The sequence below is a fragment of the Parasteatoda tepidariorum genome, chromosome 2, assembly GCF_982258835.1.
Source record: "Parasteatoda tepidariorum strain Cologne lab strain chromosome 2, Ptep-v5.0, whole genome shotgun sequence".
NCBI classification, from domain to species: domain Eukaryota; kingdom Metazoa; phylum Arthropoda; class Arachnida; order Araneae; family Theridiidae; genus Parasteatoda; species Parasteatoda tepidariorum.
In genome coordinates, this window is record NC_141756.1 from 5,715,306 (window position 1) to 5,734,320 (window position 19,015).

General features: G+C 28.5%; 1 protein-coding gene across 1 annotated transcript; it reads left to right on the top strand.

The window, feature by feature from the left end:
• Positions 1-7,377: 7,377 nt before the first annotated feature.
• On the top strand, positions 7,378-18,144 carry LOC107442228 (uncharacterized). The gene is made up of 2 exons (XM_087156815.1): positions 7,378-7,656; positions 16,233-18,144. Exon 2 carries the CDS (start codon positions 16,249-16,251, stop codon positions 16,639-16,641), a length of 393 nt encoding a protein of 130 aa, XP_087012941.1. The 5' UTR covers positions 7,378-7,656; positions 16,233-16,248; the 3' UTR covers positions 16,642-18,144.
• Positions 18,145-19,015: the final 871 nt, after the last annotated feature.

The following is a 19,015-nucleotide window of genomic DNA, read 5'->3' on the forward strand; positions in this document are numbered from 1 at the left end:
ATCAGACATTAATTTATCACGTTTTCATTTAGTTTCATCCAAATCATCGGCCATGACGGACGCCATTTTCTTAGCAGCAAATAAAAATCAAAATTTCCCCAAGGAACAGTTGAAGAACTTGAAAAAACTAACCAGAACATGCCAAACATTGAAGCAGAACACGCCAAGCATTTGAAGAACAATTTCTCAATAATTTTAACCTTTCTATTATCAACAACATAACTTACAATTTCGTGATCATTTGATGTTACAGATGTGTATATTACGGTAAAATAATTTTTTCTGTCTTCAATTCATTACAAATTAAAATGAAGTCAACATTGCTTTCGTCATTCCAATAAAGAAATGTGAATTCAGAATGTCAAGAATTGCAATAGTTATAGAATTCTTCTTTGTTATAGAACAGTATATATTTCTGTATCTATATAATTCGGAAAACAACAATAAAGGATCAACCAAATTACTTGAAATAGTGTCATTTGTGCTGATGATTGATAAATTTTTTTATCGTTTTCTTGGTAAGTATTTCTTAGTTTTGAAAGAAGAGATAATTTCAACTAGAATTCAGCTGTTCTGTTTTTAAGCTACATATTCAAATTCATATCGAGATCTTACAATTATAAAATTTTGATGTGTGGTATGTTATCTAAAAGTAATGAAGGGATAATCTATGCACATATTATTTGAAAATAAAACTTTCAAACGAAGAACATTTCATTTGGAACTCTACGGATTTATAAAGAAGGTAAGTGTTATGATTTTTATAATAAAAAAATTAGCTTGTAAAACTTTTTTTTTTCTCATTTGATGATAGTTCTCTACAGAATGGTTTCTTACGTCTGATTAAGAAGTATAAGAAAAGAAACTATATGAAAGTTTTTATTTCAATGTAAAGAATTCTTAAAATCGTTTTTTTATCCTAAGAATTCTTTATTTTCCGTTTTATAGTTTATAATTTTTTGATAAAAATTGTTGTCAAAATACTTTTTTTGGAAAACATAAATGGTATAACATTATGTGTTTATGTATACTTCTTGCATATTCTAATGTTTCAAGTAATATGATTCAGAAAAGCATGAATAAAAATTCGGTACTTATATATTAACGCCACAACAGCTACATATTTGGCTGTTTTTAAGTGCCGCCAATCTACACCTAAAATTTTTGTGACAAATCAAAAACTCACTTTACTTAAAATCAAAGTAGTTTATCGGATTTCGGTGGACAATGGGCAAAATATTTCGCTCCAGAAAAAATAAAATTGCATCTTGTTCTATTTTTGGCAAATTCCAAAGACGCATTTTCGTAGCACTAAAAAATGGTAACAAAAATTGAAGAACAAATCATTTTGGAATTCTTCTGATTTATAAAGCAGGTAAGTGTTAATTTTTATAAAATAAAAAAATTTACTTTTAAGTAGTTTTTTTCTTGATGATAGTTTTCTATGGAATGGTTTTCTACTTACGATTATGAATTAAAAAAGAAAAAACATGAAAGTCATTTATTTTAATATAATGAATTTTTAGAATTTTTTTTTTGTTTTGTATAGTAAGCATTCTTTACTTTACGTTTTTCAGTTTCTAAATAATGATTTTTATTAAAACTTAAAATGTTTTGATAAAATTACTTGTCAAAAAACTTTATTTACAAAATTAAATTACATAAAATTGTGAAGCTTATGTATACTTTTTGCTCATTTTAATGTTTGAAGTATAATATAATTCTTAAAACTATGGAATGTAAAGTTTAAATAAGCCTTTCAGGTTATATCTTTAAATTTAGCCAGGCATTAGGTTTTAACTCTAATAAGAAGATACATATTTTTTTCTGTTTATTTACAAATATTTTTCAGATGTGTTTTGGATGTTCCTTCTTTAAAAAAAAAAGATACCATCTTGTTTTCGGTTGTATAAGAAAGGATATCAAACATTTTTCTTTTTTAAATTTAATAAGCCACATTAAAGAAGGAACGATACAATGCTACACGCTACATTAAAGACGTCTGCAGAGTAACTGAATGACGGTTCATATAGAAATCGCAGGTATGCGTCTCATACAACAACGCCCCCTATAGTTCGTTGCGATCGCGAATAGTGCCATTTGTGCTGAGTCTTAATTAATTTTAATCGTTTTCTTGGTAAGTATTTTTTAGTTTTGAAAGAATAAGTTCAACTAGAATTCAGCTATTCTGTTTTTAGCTACATATTCAAATTCATATCAATTATAAAATTTTGCTGTGTAGTATGTTATCTAAAAGTAATGAAGGGGTAAACTATGTATCTATTATTTGAGAATAAAGTTTTCAAGCAAGGAACTTATTATTTTGGAATTCTCCGGGAATTATAAATCAGGTAAGTGCAATGATTTTTACAATAAAAAATTTGCTTGTAAATATTTTTTTTTCATTTGATGATGGTTCTCTACAGAATGGTTTTTTACGTCTGATTAAGAACTATAAGAATAATAAAAAAAGAAGCAATATGAAAGTTTTTATTTCAATGTAAAGAATTCTTAAAATCGTTTTTTTATCCTAAGAATTCTTTATTTTCCGTTTTTTAGTTTATAATTTTTTGATAAAAATTGTTCTCAAAATACTTTTTTTGAAAAATTAAATGGTATAACATTATGTGTTTAGGTATACTTCTTGTATATTCCAATGTTTGAAGTAATATGATTCAGAAAAGTATGGAATAAAAATTCGGTACTTACGTATTAACGCCACCGCCGCTACAGATTTGGCGGTTTTTAAGTGCCGCCAATCTACACTTAAAATTTTTGCGGCAATTCATAAAATAAAACACTTTATTTAAAATCAAAATAGTCAATCGGATTTCGGTGGAAAATGAGCCGATATAGAGTTTAGCATAGATTCCAAACAATCATATCGCCATATGAACTCTGATAAATAAGATTCCAAATGAAATAACATTTCCAAAACGTACGTTTACCAAGATAAAGTTTCATGTTGTGAGAATTGGTACATTTTCGTTTTTTCGGTAAAATATTTCCCTCCTAAAAAAATACAATTGCATCTTGTTTTGTTTTTGGCAAATCCCAAAGACGAATTTTTGTAGCACTAAAAATGGCGACAAAAAAGAATTGTTCATTTGTTTTTGTTTCGTCAGCATTCATTATTTTACGTTTCTTAGTTTCTAAATAATGATTTTTATTGAAACTTGAAATTTTTTGATAAAAATTGTTGTCTAAAAACTTTGTTTACAAAATTGAATTTCATAAAATTATGAGGCTTATGTATACTTTTTGTTCATTTTAATTTTTGAAGTAATATGATTCTTAAAACTATAGAATGTAAAGTTTAAATGGGCCTTTCATGTTATATCATTAAATTTAGTAAAACTATTTCTCGGGCATTAGGTTTTAACTCTTATAAAAATATGCATATTTTTTTCTGTTAATGTACAAATATTTTTCCGATGTGTTTTGGATATTCCTTCTCTAATAAAAAGAGATACCATTTTAATTTCGTTTGCATAAGAAAGAATATCAAGCATTTTTCTTTTTTAAATTTAATTAGTCACAATAAAGAAGGAACGTTGCAATGCTACATGCTACATTAACGACGTCTCTAGAGTAACTGAATGACGGTTCATGTAGAAATCGCAGGTATGCGTCTCATACAACAACGCCCCCTATAGTTCGTTGCGATCGCGAATTATTTAATGTCGAATTCATCATAAATAATTTCTGCTGTAAATAGCTCTAATAATAGAACTGTAAATATTTCTGCTGTAAATAATCTAAGTTTTCTAGCAAACATTGCATATAAAAAAATTTCATCAAAAAGTTTCCATAAATTATGTTTTATTATATCAAAAAAGAAAAAAAAGAATAATGCTGTTCCATTCTTGAATACCTAAACCAGAAAAAAATGGCGCAATTGGGTATACTATAGCCTACGTCACAGGTTGTGTTATTCCTACTAAATTTAACCCATGAACGGCATTTTCTGCGAGCCTAACTTCAAGCCACAAATAAACAAACGAAGTGTTTGATCGTTTAAATAGCTGCTCGCCAGATTTTATTGCATTATAAAGAAAAGTAATTGATATTCGATTTTTGATTAATAATTGATTTATGTGGATAGTGGCATAGAATTTAGCATTGCGTCATGGTAAATGTTATTCCTACTAAGTGGAAGTAGTTGTGTTTTTTTTATATTATACCCAATTTAGGAACTTTTTTCCAACTTAAAATTAACTTATGTTTTACATAAAACAAGAACTTTTACAGAACTTTCTTTAGAAATTAGTTATTCTTTAGTAAAAAACTCTTAGAAGTGATGCAAATATTTAAAAAAAATTAAAAAATTTCAAATTTTCCAATATTTTAGTTCACCGGACAACCTATTAACCTTTTTTTAAATTAATTAGTATAAAACTTCCTTAACATAAAACATAAAAGCTATTTATGAACTATTTAAACATTTTTCTTCGAAAAACCTATAAGGGAAGTCATTTTCTTTCTTAGTAGGATACGTTAAGATGTCTGTAGCTTATTTACTATCTTATTTAGCTGCGTTGTATTAATAGTAGGAAAAAATTATAAAAGCGATAACTTCCGTTTTGGATGGTGTTAAGTGCATCTCTTTTTTCCGCTTTAGGTTGCTCAAAAATGAAACTATTTTTATCCATTTTGTCTACTTAAATATTTATTTGAATTATGCACTATTATTATTATAATTATTATTGTTATTTATGGATGATAAATTCTTCTTGGCCAAAAATTATGATAGAAGAGATCATAAAACGAATAAAACTTGTATTGCCCTGACGTTATCCAGCACAAAGCTCCAGTGAAGTTTAGTGCTCTCAATCCAGTTGAAAATAAATAAATTCTCTTTTGCAATAGATTCTGCTTGCAGCTGTGAGAAGCGTTTTAATCTTGTATTGTGGACACACATCAAATCAATTCCATCTGAATTGTGAGTATTCAAGCCAGTTGGGACAATTTTACTGCAATCGAACTCAAAACAGATAGTAAAAAGGGAATAAATAATAACACGCTGTGATTTGTAACAAACCATCTGTTACAAATCTTAATTTATTTTTTTATTTAAACTGCTAATTCGCGATCGCAACGCTCGAGTACGCCATCTAGCGGGAGACTGAAAATATCGGACATTAGTTCCCACAAAACCATTGGCAACGACGGACGCCATTTCATTAGCAGCAAATAAGAAGCAAAATTTCCCTAAGGAAAAGGTAGAACTTCTTGAAAAAACTAATCAGAACATGCCAAACATTGAAGCAGAACACGCCAAGCATTTGAAGAACAATTTCTGGATAATTTTTACCTTTCTATTACCAACAACATAACTTCCAATTTCATGATAACTTGCTGTTACAGATTGTGTGCATTACGGTAAAATAATTTTTTCTTGTCTTCAATTCATTACAAATTAAAGTGAAATCAGCATTGCTTTCGTCATTCCAATGAATAAATAAGAATTCAGAATATGCACAGAACTGTATAATATGTAGTTATAGAATATTGTTCTTCTTTATAGAACAGTATATATTTCTGTATCTATTATTCGTAAAACAACAATAAAGAATCATCCGAACTACTTGAAATAGATTCATTTGTGCTGATTATTAATAAATTTGAATCGTTTTCTTGGTAATTATTATTTTGTTTTGAAGGAATAATTTCAACTAGAATTCAGCTATTCTGTTTTTAGCTACATATTCAAATTCATATCAATTATAAAATTTTACTGTGTAGTATGTTATCTAAAAGTAATGAAGGGATAAACTATGCATATATTATTTGAGAATAAAGTTTCAAACAAGGAACTTATCATTTTGGAATTCTCCGGGAATTATAAATCAGGTAAGTGCAATGATTTTTATAATAAAAAATTTGCTTGTAAATATTTTTTTTTTCATTTGATGTTGGTTCTCTACAGAATGGTTTTTTACGTCTGATTAAGAACTATAAAAATAATAAAAAAAGAAACAATATGAAAGTTTTTATTTCAATGTAAAGAATTCTTAAAATCGTTTTTTTTATCCTAAGAATTCTTTATTTTCCGTTTTTTAGTTTATAATTTTTTGATAAAAATTGTTCTCAAAAATACTTTTTCTGAAAAATTAAATGGTATAACATTATGTGTTTATGTATACTTCTTGTATATTCCAATGTTTGAAGTAATATGATTCAGAAAAGTATGGAATAAAAATTCGGTACTTACTTATTAACGCTACCGCCGCTACAGATTTGGCGGTTTTTTAAGTGCCGCCAATCTACACTTAAAATTTTTGCGACAATTCATAAAATAAAACACTTTATTTAAAATCAAAATAGTCAATCGGATTTCGGTGGAAAATGAGCCGATATAGAGTTTAGCATAGATTCAAAACAATCATATCGCCATATGAACTCTGATAAATAAGATTCCAAATGAAATAACATTTCCAAAACGTACGTTTACCAAGATAAAGTTTTATGTTGTGGGAATTGGTACATTTTCGTTTTTTCGGTAAAATATTTCCCTCCTGAAAAAAATAAAATTGCTTCTTGTTTTGTTTTGGCAAATCCCAAAGACGAATTTTCGTAGCACTAAAAATGGCGACAAAAAAGAATTGTTTTTTTTTGTTTTTGTTTCGTCAGCATTCTTTATTTTACGTTTCTTAGTTTCTAAATAATGATTTTTATTGAAACTTGAAATTTTTTGATAAAAATTGTTGTCAAAAAAACTTTGCTTACAAAATTAAATTTCATAAAATTATGAGGCTTATGTATACTTTTTGTTCATTTTAATTTTTGAAGTAATATGATTCTTAAAACTATAGAATGTAAAGTTTAAATGGGCCTTTCATGTTATATCATTAAATTTAGTAATACTATTTCTCGGGAAATTAGGTTTTAACTCTTATAAGAAATATACATATTTTTTTCTGTTAATGTACAAATATTTTTCCGATGCGTTTTGGATATTCCTTCTCTAATAAAAAGAGATACCATTTAGTTTTCGTTTGCAGAAGAAAGAATATCAAGCATTTTTCTTTTTTAAATTTAATTAGCCACAATAAAGAAGGAACGTTGCAATGCTACACGCTACGTTAACGACGTCTCCAGAGTAACTGAATGACGGTTCATATAGAAATCGCAGGTAAGCGGCTCACACAACAACGCCCCCCTATAGTTCGTTGCGATCGCGAATTGTAAGTTGTGACATCTTTAAGGAAAATACCCCCATTTAACGGATGTGCCATCTCTGTCGCACAAAAAATAAGCATTCAGTTGTTTATTCAGATGAGTTAAGCCTAAAACATGCACCAACACGAGTAATACCGGGGAAAAAAATACCTCTACCAAGGAACTCTATCTTAGTTCTGGAAATCAGTTTTTAACCACAATTCTAGCCGTTTTGAAACCTGCATGGATTTTTTAGATATGAAAACAAAGTCCAGATGAGTGTAAGGTATGCTGTATCTCAGGTAACCTTATCTTTATACGAGTTGAAAGAAGGTGAGCGATGCAGATAAGAATAGCGGGGCAAGAGCCACTTATGACAAATTCTTCGTGATAAGAATTATGTTGAGGCAATCAAGTAACAAGAAAAAGTACCACGCCATTTTTGATATTTAGTTTTCGCATTTGGATTATTAACTCGATTATTTATTATTAAAGGTAAGTGACCTTGTTAATCAGTGTCTATTTCTAATTACACATTTGTTGTATGATAGCTAGCTATTTTGGCCATAAACAAGAGGATCATTTTAACAAAAATATTCGAATCCAAGCGTTTGTTTACAATGCAACGGTTTTGAGGTGTAGCTCAAAATGTAATATTTCATTAGCAATAGGATTGAACAATTGTAAAATGTTTCAACTATACACGGCCATAGGAGGTGTCTGGTCTGAAAACGATTTCTATATGTTTTTCCCCTTTTTCAGGATTGATTTTTTTTTCTTTCAGTTTATGCAACTCCCATAATTATAGTTTTAACACCTCCTGATGTTCTGTTAATTACAGTCATTTTCCCCTTTCCCTCTAATGCTTTTTTCGTTAATTAACTCATTTTAGTCTTGGTCAAGGTTTTTTTCTTTCAGTTTATACAACTCCCACATTTATAGCTTAAACACCACCAGATGTTTTGTTAATTACAGCCTTTTTTCCTTTTCCTTCTAATGTTTTTTTCTTCAATTAACTCGTTTTAGGCTTACTGAAGTTTTTTTTTTTTTTTTTCCAGTTTATGCAAGTCCTATACTTAAAGTTTAAATACCACCGGATGTTCTGTTCAATACAACTCCTTTTTCCTTTCCCCCTAATGTTGTTCTTTTCGTTAATTAACTCATTTTAATCTTGGTGAAAGGGAGAATCAGGTTTCAAATGAAGCATGTTTTTTAAAATAGTTCAGTTGCTATGACAACTATTCTTGTAAAACAACTATTAAAAATAATATAATAGCAATAAGACAACTATCAAAAGTAGTAAAATATAACAACTATTCTCTACCAAGTGGACATTTCCTTCTACTTTTTTTTACCCGTATTTTTTCTAAACCTATCAATGTCTGAGTTTTTTATTACAATGATATACTACGCACGTTTACAAAAAAGAAAAAAAAAGTGAGTTATCCTTTATATTTTTTTTAATTTTATTTTTTAAGAACGGTTATAAGAACTAAATAAGAGAATACAAGAGGATAAGGTTTTTTATACGTCTTTGCTATTTTCATTAATATTTATTTATTTACAATATTAATTTATTTTTAATAATAGTATTCATTTATTTATTTTGCATATCGTAATTTTCACTGTTATTTACTCTATAACATGAATGTTTTTTCAGCTTTTTAAAAGCATATTGTTTAACTAATTTTTTTTCTCAAGAGTTTAATATAATTAGAATTTATATTTTTCTGCGTATAATTGTTTTTGGGAGTACTACTGTAGACGTGATGACGCTTTTTTTATTCTTAAATTTGAAAGATTTCCTACTTATTTCCTTGACTTGAAATATTTTTGTTTTCATAACTATTGTTCGCACATTAAAAGTTACCATTTAGTCAAAGAATAAGAGCTGGAAATACAATAATAAACAAAAATACAAAATATAATAAGACAAAATAAAATAATATAAATATAACACTGAATCGAATCAAAAAATAAAAACTGCTAACACAATTATTTCATTCTTAATATGTACCTAATATAAACAAAACAAAAAATTCAAGATAAACATAATATATTAATAATATAAGCATCTATATTTTGAGCACAATTAAATCCAAAAAGATATTTAACTACTCAAGTAGTAGCGTACACAAGGAAATATCAAATTAATCTAAACATAAATGCCCTTCCACTTTTTTTATATAAGAGTACTTTTTACATCAGTACAAAATAATGCGTTTTTGCAACAGGTAAATCCAAAACGAGTAAAAAAAAAAAATTAAAATAAAAAAAATTTCTGCACAAAAAAACAATCGAACATGACTTTCGAAACTTTATTACCAGTTTTCTTAGTTTTCCCGTAACGCTTAACAGCTCGATTAAATCCCTATGCTATGCCAACTTATCCCATATATAGGGTAAGTTGGCAAAGTTTGCTAATATTTTTTTCAAAAAGTTTATAAATTCAACATTAACCCTTTGCACTCGAGAGTAACTGTCCGGCTCCATAAATTACTTACCACTCAGAATGCAATTGCTTTTACGTTTTCATGTTTAGTAACCACTTTATTTAATGTTGTATGGTAAATGGGTAAACTGTGGGATTTGTCTCGAGAACTCTAAGGGTTGCACCTTTTTTTAATTGCTGAAAGAACCTCCACAGCAAAGGGTTAAATTTTAAATGACTTACATCATCCATTTGCGATCGAGTGGTGTGGTTCAACTAGTTAGAAGCACAATCAGAATTATAGAATAAAAATAGATAAATCAAAATCTAAAAACAATGTCAAGCAATAGCACTGTCTCCTAATAGTTTCTAATTGTATTATTTAGTTATTTTACTATCATTCTAATCACTCATTTCTGAAAATACAAGCATATTTTTAGGGACTTATAAATGCTCTAGTTAATAAATTTGAGTCAGCGATATTCCAAATACGCAGATTTCCAAAGTCCACTCCTCAAAACTGTAGCAGATTTTTCAATATGTTAGGATTACACTGTACTAGCTGAATTTCCGTTCCTAGTACGGGGGGGGGGGAGAGAAAATAAAGTGAATAATCACTAAATTAGTTCTAAATAACACTTAAATCATGCAAAAAACTGAAATACTTACGTTCACCAAACACAATTGATGCAGCTTAAATAATTATCCTTTATTTTTTATTTATTACGATTTGGTACAAGAGGCTTTATTCTTTTAGATTGAGAAAAAAACACGTTTTTAGCGGTTTATTCTATCAAAATAAAGATTAACCTGCATTCAGTATCATTTGGCATGATGCTCTTGCTCAAGACTGATTCACGATAGTCAACATTTACTATAATTGAGTGATTTTTTTTCTGATATTTATCACTTTCGAGGGGATGTGAAAAACGTCTTTCTCCGGTTACTATTATAAAACTGCAAGGTATATTCCAACTTATTTTAGATAAGTCGATGAACAATCACTCTGCTCTATTGTTGTGTTTACAGATGCTCGAGTTTTGTTGAAATAGTAATTAAATGACACCTTATACAGACGATGTATGAAGAATTAAAAGAGTAGTTGTAAAAAAAAAATATGAACAGTCAATTAATGCAGTTTTAATAGGTACCAAATATATTAACGTGGGTATCTTTGTACCTTTATTAGTGCTTTAGATATCTATTAAAACTGCTCTAATTATCACACTATAAGTGGTGTTAATTACCAAAATTGATTCAGCATCATTTTCACTTTATTTTACAATCGTCGTTGAATAGCCTACCCAAATTTTGGGCTATCAATGTTCAACCTTGAGATTTTGAACCCAATACAGAAGACAAGGTAACTACTAGATCAAGCATTGGGAGAAATTTGCCGTCGGGGAGTACTTTTTGATGGAACTAATCCACATTTGCGTAACGCGGGGAGGAGAACCACGAACACCTCTCACAGTCAACCTGATGGCAAGGGGACTCTAACCCATGATCCGTCAACCACTGAGGATATTTTTACTTCAGCGCTGTGGTCGGTGAGAGTCGAGTGTAGAATTCGTATCACCAGCCATCGATGCCATTCAAACCCGGTTCACCTCATTGGGAGGCGAGCTCTCTATCCTCTGAGCCACCACTGCTCAATTCAGCATCATTGACGTCATTAATAATATGATGATTTTCTTATGCTTCTCCTAAACCAACTACTATCAGTTCTCCATTATTTCTATTTTCATGACATGGCTCTTTTTTTTTAAAAAAATTCGCTTAGCACCTATTGCCAAATTTAATTAAACATCATTGGCTTCAATAATAGTTTTGCGATTTTTTACGTTTCTTTTAAACGCATTAGTATCATTTCCCCATTTATGTTTCTTTTCAGTAGAAAACTTTTTTTTTTTTTTAAATTTTAAATACAGTTGAGATTTTTGAATTATTTAGTTTTATAGAAAGACATTCTAAAAGCTTAATTTTAAACAAAATAAACACGTGGATTCAGATGATTGGGAGTTATACAACCAAATTCGATACTCAATAACATCTAAACGAATAGATAACTAAGCTAAAGATACTGAAAGGTCTGAGGTTTTGTATGTATATAACATTTCGACAGAAAGTGGGACATTTGTACCCTTCCTTAGCTTTCATTCAATTTATTTCTCTTACAAAGATTTCGTTTTAAAAAAATTCATTAAATGCTTTAAATAGAAACACTTCTATACTAACACATTTTTTTATATTTCTAAAAAAAAATATATGCTTAGAGAATAATTTTTAAGAGTTTTGGTTATGCTATTTCTCACGCTTAACAATGAAGTGCAAAACTTTAATGGTTTGAGGGACCGGCCATAAATAACAAACGAAAAAACGTGTTTTTGAACACCATATGCCAAAAAAATGTAGCAATAAATTTGCAACTTGTAAAAATTATTTTGGTCCGAAAATAGGGTTCTCAAAAGTTTGGTCAGGAGGAGAGCGAGCCAAAGTTTGGACCCCTTAAGGTTAATTTTATTTTTTGCTTCTTTCACCATGTCTGGAGACATTTTTAAGAGAATTGAAAACTTTTTGCTCGCAATTATAAAATTCGTTTAGCCACAGATAATTTCATACAAAAAATACATACAATTCCAAATACAATTGCATATAAAAGTTTACTGAGTATTTATTATTTTTTATAATTTTATTTAGTAATAGTCAAAAAAAGGTACACAATTTTCTACATAATTTTAAAGAATGTATTTTTACATGGCAAAGTGCGAAATTTGAGCAAAATCGGTCAAATATTTCCCGAGAAATCTAATTTTAGAAATATTTCTTTTTTTAAAAATATGATTTTCTCAGAAACTATTTAAACGATTTCACTCAAATTTTGTATTTTTGTAACTAAAAATTATATTTCTTTGGAATGATGTTAATCAAACTATTGGAACCATGTTTTCCCAAATAGTGACTACCCCGTACATTTTGAGGATTAAAGACCCGATAATCCATCGAAAAAACGGTATGTTTATTCAGAGAAAATACGTTTTTGTGTCTGATTTCGTAACTTAAAATATCGAGTGATCGAATTAAGTAGCATATTTAAGGTCACCCACTAGAACAATTAAGATTAAGACGTATAACGTGAAGATTCGATCATTAGATCAAAAGTTTTCAGGGTAGTTCGTTTATTATTTTTTTTAGCACTGTGAAATGTATGTGAAATAACATCAGCTCAGCTTGATGATTTGGTATCTTGTTTCATTCATATGAATGAAGAGTCCCTAGTTATTGACACAAACCCTCCAAGCCACTTGGAAATGCGGCTTAGCTGAAAGTTTCAAGGAAATATACTTTAAATATTTTTCCTTGCCTAAGTTAATAAAAAACTCAATTGTTCCATCAAAAATATGTAAAGTGTATTACCATCAGTTTATTTATTATTACTAATTTCAAAATATAACATGCACATAAGTGTTTATTTTGGGATAGTTCTTTTTGTTTTCCTCTCTCTTATCTTTTCTTTTCCCTTTTTCAAAAGTTTAGTTTCAGCCAGCTGGGTTTTGCAGCTTAGTCCAACTTATAGTTGATCGAAAATATAAACGCTATTTATATGTTTCAAATGTTTATGATTAGATAGAAACGTAACTAGATTTTGCTTCAATCACATATATGAAACAAATTAAGATAAAATCTGTTTGATATTCAATTTATCTCTAGAAAAGAAGGTTTGATAAATCAATTGTGCTATCCTAAATTGTGATAATATTTATCATACAGATTGGTTCAAAAAACAAGATATTAATAATTAAGAAAAATTAGAAGTAATTATGCTGCTTTATTGATTGCATATTACATGCAGTAACAAGCGTTTTTACCGGATGCCCACCAGCTCTTGAGTATGTCAAATTTAATGTAGGATAGACTTCTTTTAGTTGAAATTAAGAATATATTGATTATTGCAAAATATAATGCCCTACAATAATGGAAGAGACACTTTCAGTTTTTGACATTTTTTAAAATTTCTCCAGAAACACTTAATGGATTGTTTTGTAACTTTAGAGATGTTTAGTTCATGCGGTTTTTCATACTTGGCAATAAGATTGAAAGCTTTCAGAGATTTGGAAGACCAACAATAAAATATGAAAGAAAACAAGTATTTTTGAACACCCTATGCCAGAAAATAAAGAAAAAAGCTTCTAACTTGTATCGATTGCTTGTAATTTTCAATAACTGTTTAAAGTTTCTTAAACCTAGACTTAATATTTATGGACATATGGATCTTTTTATAAAAATTTCATTAATTTCGTTTTTTCATTATAACTTCATAAATATTCAATGAAATTAAACAAAGTTTTTGGAGCATTTTAAGATTAATTAAAACATTTTCGATTTAAAATTTTAAAACAAATTACTTAATTAAAAACTGCGCAAGTTATAAGGTATTTAAGCTAGTTCTTTTATACTGCGCATGCACTGAAAAAATTATAATTTTCTAGGGAATCGTATTTGGCAACTAATTAAAACATTTGATTTGAATATCTAAAAAATTAAAAAGTTTCAATCAATTTTCTGAGTAGTTTTTGTACTCTTCAAAATAAAACTCGAAACGATCAGGGGTTTTTCACAAATTTTATTTTGATTCAAAAAACAAAATTTAATTACAAATGATAATATTTTACAATAATTGTCCGAAAACTAAACTTTGATGGTATAGAGAAATAAAACTTGCAGACGAAGACATACTCTTATGGGGGGTGATTCCCCACAATGCCGGTCTCATTATGAATAAATCTTATTTAATAGTACAACATCAAATTTGTGGATAACCCCAAATCATTTTGAGCTTTCTTATAAAAAATACAAACACTACTTAGAAAATTGCTTGAAACTTTTTAAATTTTTAAGATATTCAAATAAAGCTTTTATCATTAGTTGTCAAATACGATTAGTTACAAAATTATGGAGAAAAAAAAACTTTTATAATTTTTCTACCCATGCGCAGTATAAAATAACTAACTTAAATGCTCATATCTTGAGCAGTTTTTAACAATTTTTTTTTAAAATTTTATATCGACAATTAAGTAATTAATCTCAAATTCCTCCAAAACTTTTGTTTAATTCCATTGAATATTTATGAAGTTATAGCAAAAAAACGTAAGGTGAAAAAATTAATTTTACATAAAAGGTCCATATCTTCATAAATATTTTCTCTAGGTTTAGGAAACTAACTTTATGTAGCTATTAAAAATAACAACTAAAGTAATCGATACAAGTTACAAGTTTTTTGATTAATTTTCTGGCATAGGGTGTTCAAAAATATTCATTTCCCTTCGTAATTTATTGCACGTCTTCAAAACCTCTGAAAGCTTTAAATCTTATTCCTAAGTATGAAAACTTGCATGAAATAAACACCTCTAAAGTTACAAAATAATCTTTAAAGTTTTTCTTGAGAAATTTAAAATATGTCAAAAACTGAAAGTGTCTTTTCCATTATTATAGGCTAGTGTATATTGTTTATACCTACAAGACTACTACAAGGTTTGTTTATCCATATTGGAAAAAAAAACTCTTGTAAGAGAAGTTAGTATTTTTTCGATTTAGCTACCACTTGAGTTTCAATAAATAACAAAGCGCTGATGGTTTTGGATTTGTCTACAAATGATTATTTTGGAAGTAATTTAATTTATTGTAAGAAGAATAATGAACACACAAAGCTAAATTAAACAAATTTACTTAAAAGAATCTTTAAATTATTACCAGTTTTCGTTTTGCTTAACTTTTCAGATATTTTCCAAAAAGGGACGAAAAAATATTTTTCTTGATCTCTTTTATTTTTTAATATAAATATGGAAAAAGGGGGATATAAAGCTATGACAAAGCTTAAATACGTGTATTGTGGATAAAAATATTTATGTAGCCAGTATTCTCGTTATTACTTTGTTTTTAAATTATTGTAAATAAAATAATATATAAATTTGCGTAAAAGTTTTTTTACTAAGTGTGTAAGTGATAAATTATTTTTCTTACCAGAGGGATGAAAAACTACTTAAATAAGAATTAGGAGACAATAAAAATGTTACAATATTAAACTGCTTCTTGCACCACCAAAGTAACGGGCTCTGCAGATTGCTTTTCATATTAGACTAAAAAAACAAGCCTAAAATATTACTGAGTATATTTTAGAGGAAGTAGAAAAATCCCTTTGAACTTCTATATTTACACAGTTCTTAACAAAAAATGTTTTTGGCAGTCTGCGGATGGATTATGTTTGAAGGTATGCAGATTATTTCTGCAGATATGAAAAAGAAAGATAGTATTTTCAAAAATTGCGAATAATGTTCTTTAGTTGAAGTAATGTTGAAAACTAAGGAATGTCATTTTTTAAATTTCAATTATTCCACTAATTTAAAAAAGCATAATTTTTTTAAGCAAAATAACAAATTTTAGAACAATAGTCTAGTTTTTCGAACAATATTCTCTGTCTGACTACATTATTCAAATTTGAGTTCCTTAAGATTCGGCTATTATGATATTATGCATCAAGATACTGTTATTATGGTTCAACGTTGAACAGACATTTCTTTGAATGTAGCATGCAATAAACGGATCCAGTATGAGTTTTACTAATTTCTTCTCTTTTTTCCAGACCATCATCGTCAAGGATGGCCGTTGATCCAACGAACAGATGGCGGATGGGTAACGTAAGAACTGTTGGCTACTGCACATTTTGCGTCATCCTCCTAGGATTCGCCATGTTATTGGGCGGAGCCATCATTTCTGGTATCGCTTTTACGGAAGTCAGACCCAACGTTGCAGACGAGAATTACGAGAGATACATCAGATCAGATTTGAAGAGAGTGATTGGTCCAATCATGCTGGCCTTTGGCCTGCTTTGCATATTTGGTGGTTGCATATTTTTCGGTCTTACCCTCTGTTCAGCAACCATGGAGAACAGGCGTCGTTTGAAGAAGACGAATAAGTACAATGTCCGTGCCAGCGAGGAACACTTACCCTCGACTCCTGATGTCCAAAAGAAAATGCTGAGCGATGCATAAATTTGTTTGTTGGACTTTGCAAGTAGCTTCACATTATGTACTGTTGTTAAAAAAAAATCGGCCCACTTTGAATCTACCGTATAAATATATAAATTTAATACCGTTTATTGAATCGTAAAATATTTTAAAATCAACGGAGTTGTACCTTAGTAAGTTTTCAAGATAAATTAAGTTATCACCTGAATTACATTATTGTTATAAGTTGAATGATGTTTCCGTAAAAGAAAACAATCTCCGACGTTTAATTGAATTTTTACTCATGTTTTCAGCTTTACAGAAGCGTAAATATGAAAGCCAAAATTAGTTTGTTAATTTTCAATAATTTTGATTTATAAATAATTCTTCAAATGCCTCTCAAAATTAATTTATAAATTATTGACATAATTTGGAATTCCTTATTTTTGCTTTTTCAAAAAATATAAATTGCATTATCCGTACGCAAAATAGTAAATAATATTGTATTCTGAAGACATTTTTTGAAAGAAAATGTATTGAAGTAAATTATAAAATATAACAAAAATAATATTTCGTGTATTCCCATTATTAAGGATCACAAATCTGTGAGTGTTTTTTTTTTCTCCACTAAATCATGGTTCAAACAATTCATAAAATAATGAAAAAAATCGGAATTCGATAAACAACGGGAATTGTTACACCTGTTCCATGAATGTATTATTATGTTACTGAATCTATTATGATATTAGGGTTTAAATTAGGCTCTTTACTAAAGTTTAAGAAAAGTATTAGCGAATACAAAGAGTCGTTCTTAGATAATATCCGAAAGAAATCTATACTATCATTCAACGTGGATCGCTTTTTTTTTTAACAGAGTGTGTTTTGATGAGAAACCTGTATATCACGCTTTTTCTATCTAAAAATGAAGAGACAAGAGAGAACGAGACTATTAGGACTAAGAAGCGTTTCAAAATATGATATAAAAAGTGTTGGATAAGATTTATCTAGGTAGTTTTTGTGTTGAAACAGATGGCGAATATTCATACATCCTTTGTAGCATTTGGTCTTATTGTTTTATCTTCAAATTCTGTTTTTTTTTACTTATTTAATATTTTTTTAATAAAGGAATTAAAATCATCGATATGCTTTTTTTTTATCACTGATCCAATTATTAGAAATTCTACCCTTCCTTAAGGGGCATATGAAAAAGGAACTGAAATAACAAGATCCAAATCACCATTGTAAAAGTTATTTCCAGCTTTACAAAGTTCATGTTTCTAGAATAATCATACTGATGAAAATTTAAACTTTACTTGTATATTTTAAAGGTGAAAAAAATTTAGGCTCGTGCATTAGTAGTGTTTTCAAATAAAAATGTATTATTGTGTCTGTAGTTAAGCACCAGTTATTTTTTCATACCTTTTTTATTATTTTAATATGATTTTTTTTTCATAAAATTGTGTATTGGCATCTGTATCTTCTTATGAGTTCAATGTGTATTTTATATTTTATGTCATTTTTCTTAAGAATAAAATAAATTACATACTATATGTTTCCTGAATTTTGTCAATTAGGGCATAAATTAAAGATCATAATTTGTATGGCTAATTTAAAGCTCTCATCCATAATTAGTCCATAACTCGCAACATTCGCTAAAAATTCGCAAAACAAAGTTAACATGCTTTTAAATAATCATTTTAATTTTCTTAATCTTATGTTAAGAATAAATAGAAAAGTGACTTTGTAATTTCTAGAAATATGTCTTCGTGGTGTGAAGCAATTTAACAAATCTCCAGAAGTCTCCATCTTAAAAACTTTTTAAAAGGTAATAAAAATACCAGTAGTATGATAAATACACATATATATTTTAAATAAAAAGTTAGAAACCGAAAATAAGCGAAACGAAGTTTTAAAGATAGGTATGTTAGTAAAAACAGAACTTCATCAGAGGACACACTGTCTTGTAATACAATCGAGCCTTTCTGTAGTCAGTGGTTAAACCAAAAGCTGACTGTGCCCCGAGTCCCCTATAAGAAAATGCAATACCTCAAAAATTCAAATTGTAATTGTCGAATTGCTTCACACCCATAAAGGAAAAACTAAATAAGAAAATGCAATACCTCACAAATTCAAATTGTTATAGTTGAATTTTTGAGGTATTGCATTTTCATACTTAGTTTTTCCATTAGGGGGATTCGGGGCACAGTCAGTTTTTGGTCTGACTACAGAAAGGCTCGATTGCATTACAAGACAGTGCGTTCTCTGATGAAGTGCTGTTTTTGCTAACATACATATCTTTAAAATTTCGTTTCGCTTATTTTTGATTTCTAAATTTTTATTTAAATTGCTTACATAAGACGAATTTGGTTTCAGCTGCTTTTAGCGCATTTCCATTTTGAGTTATCATTTTATAGTTTTT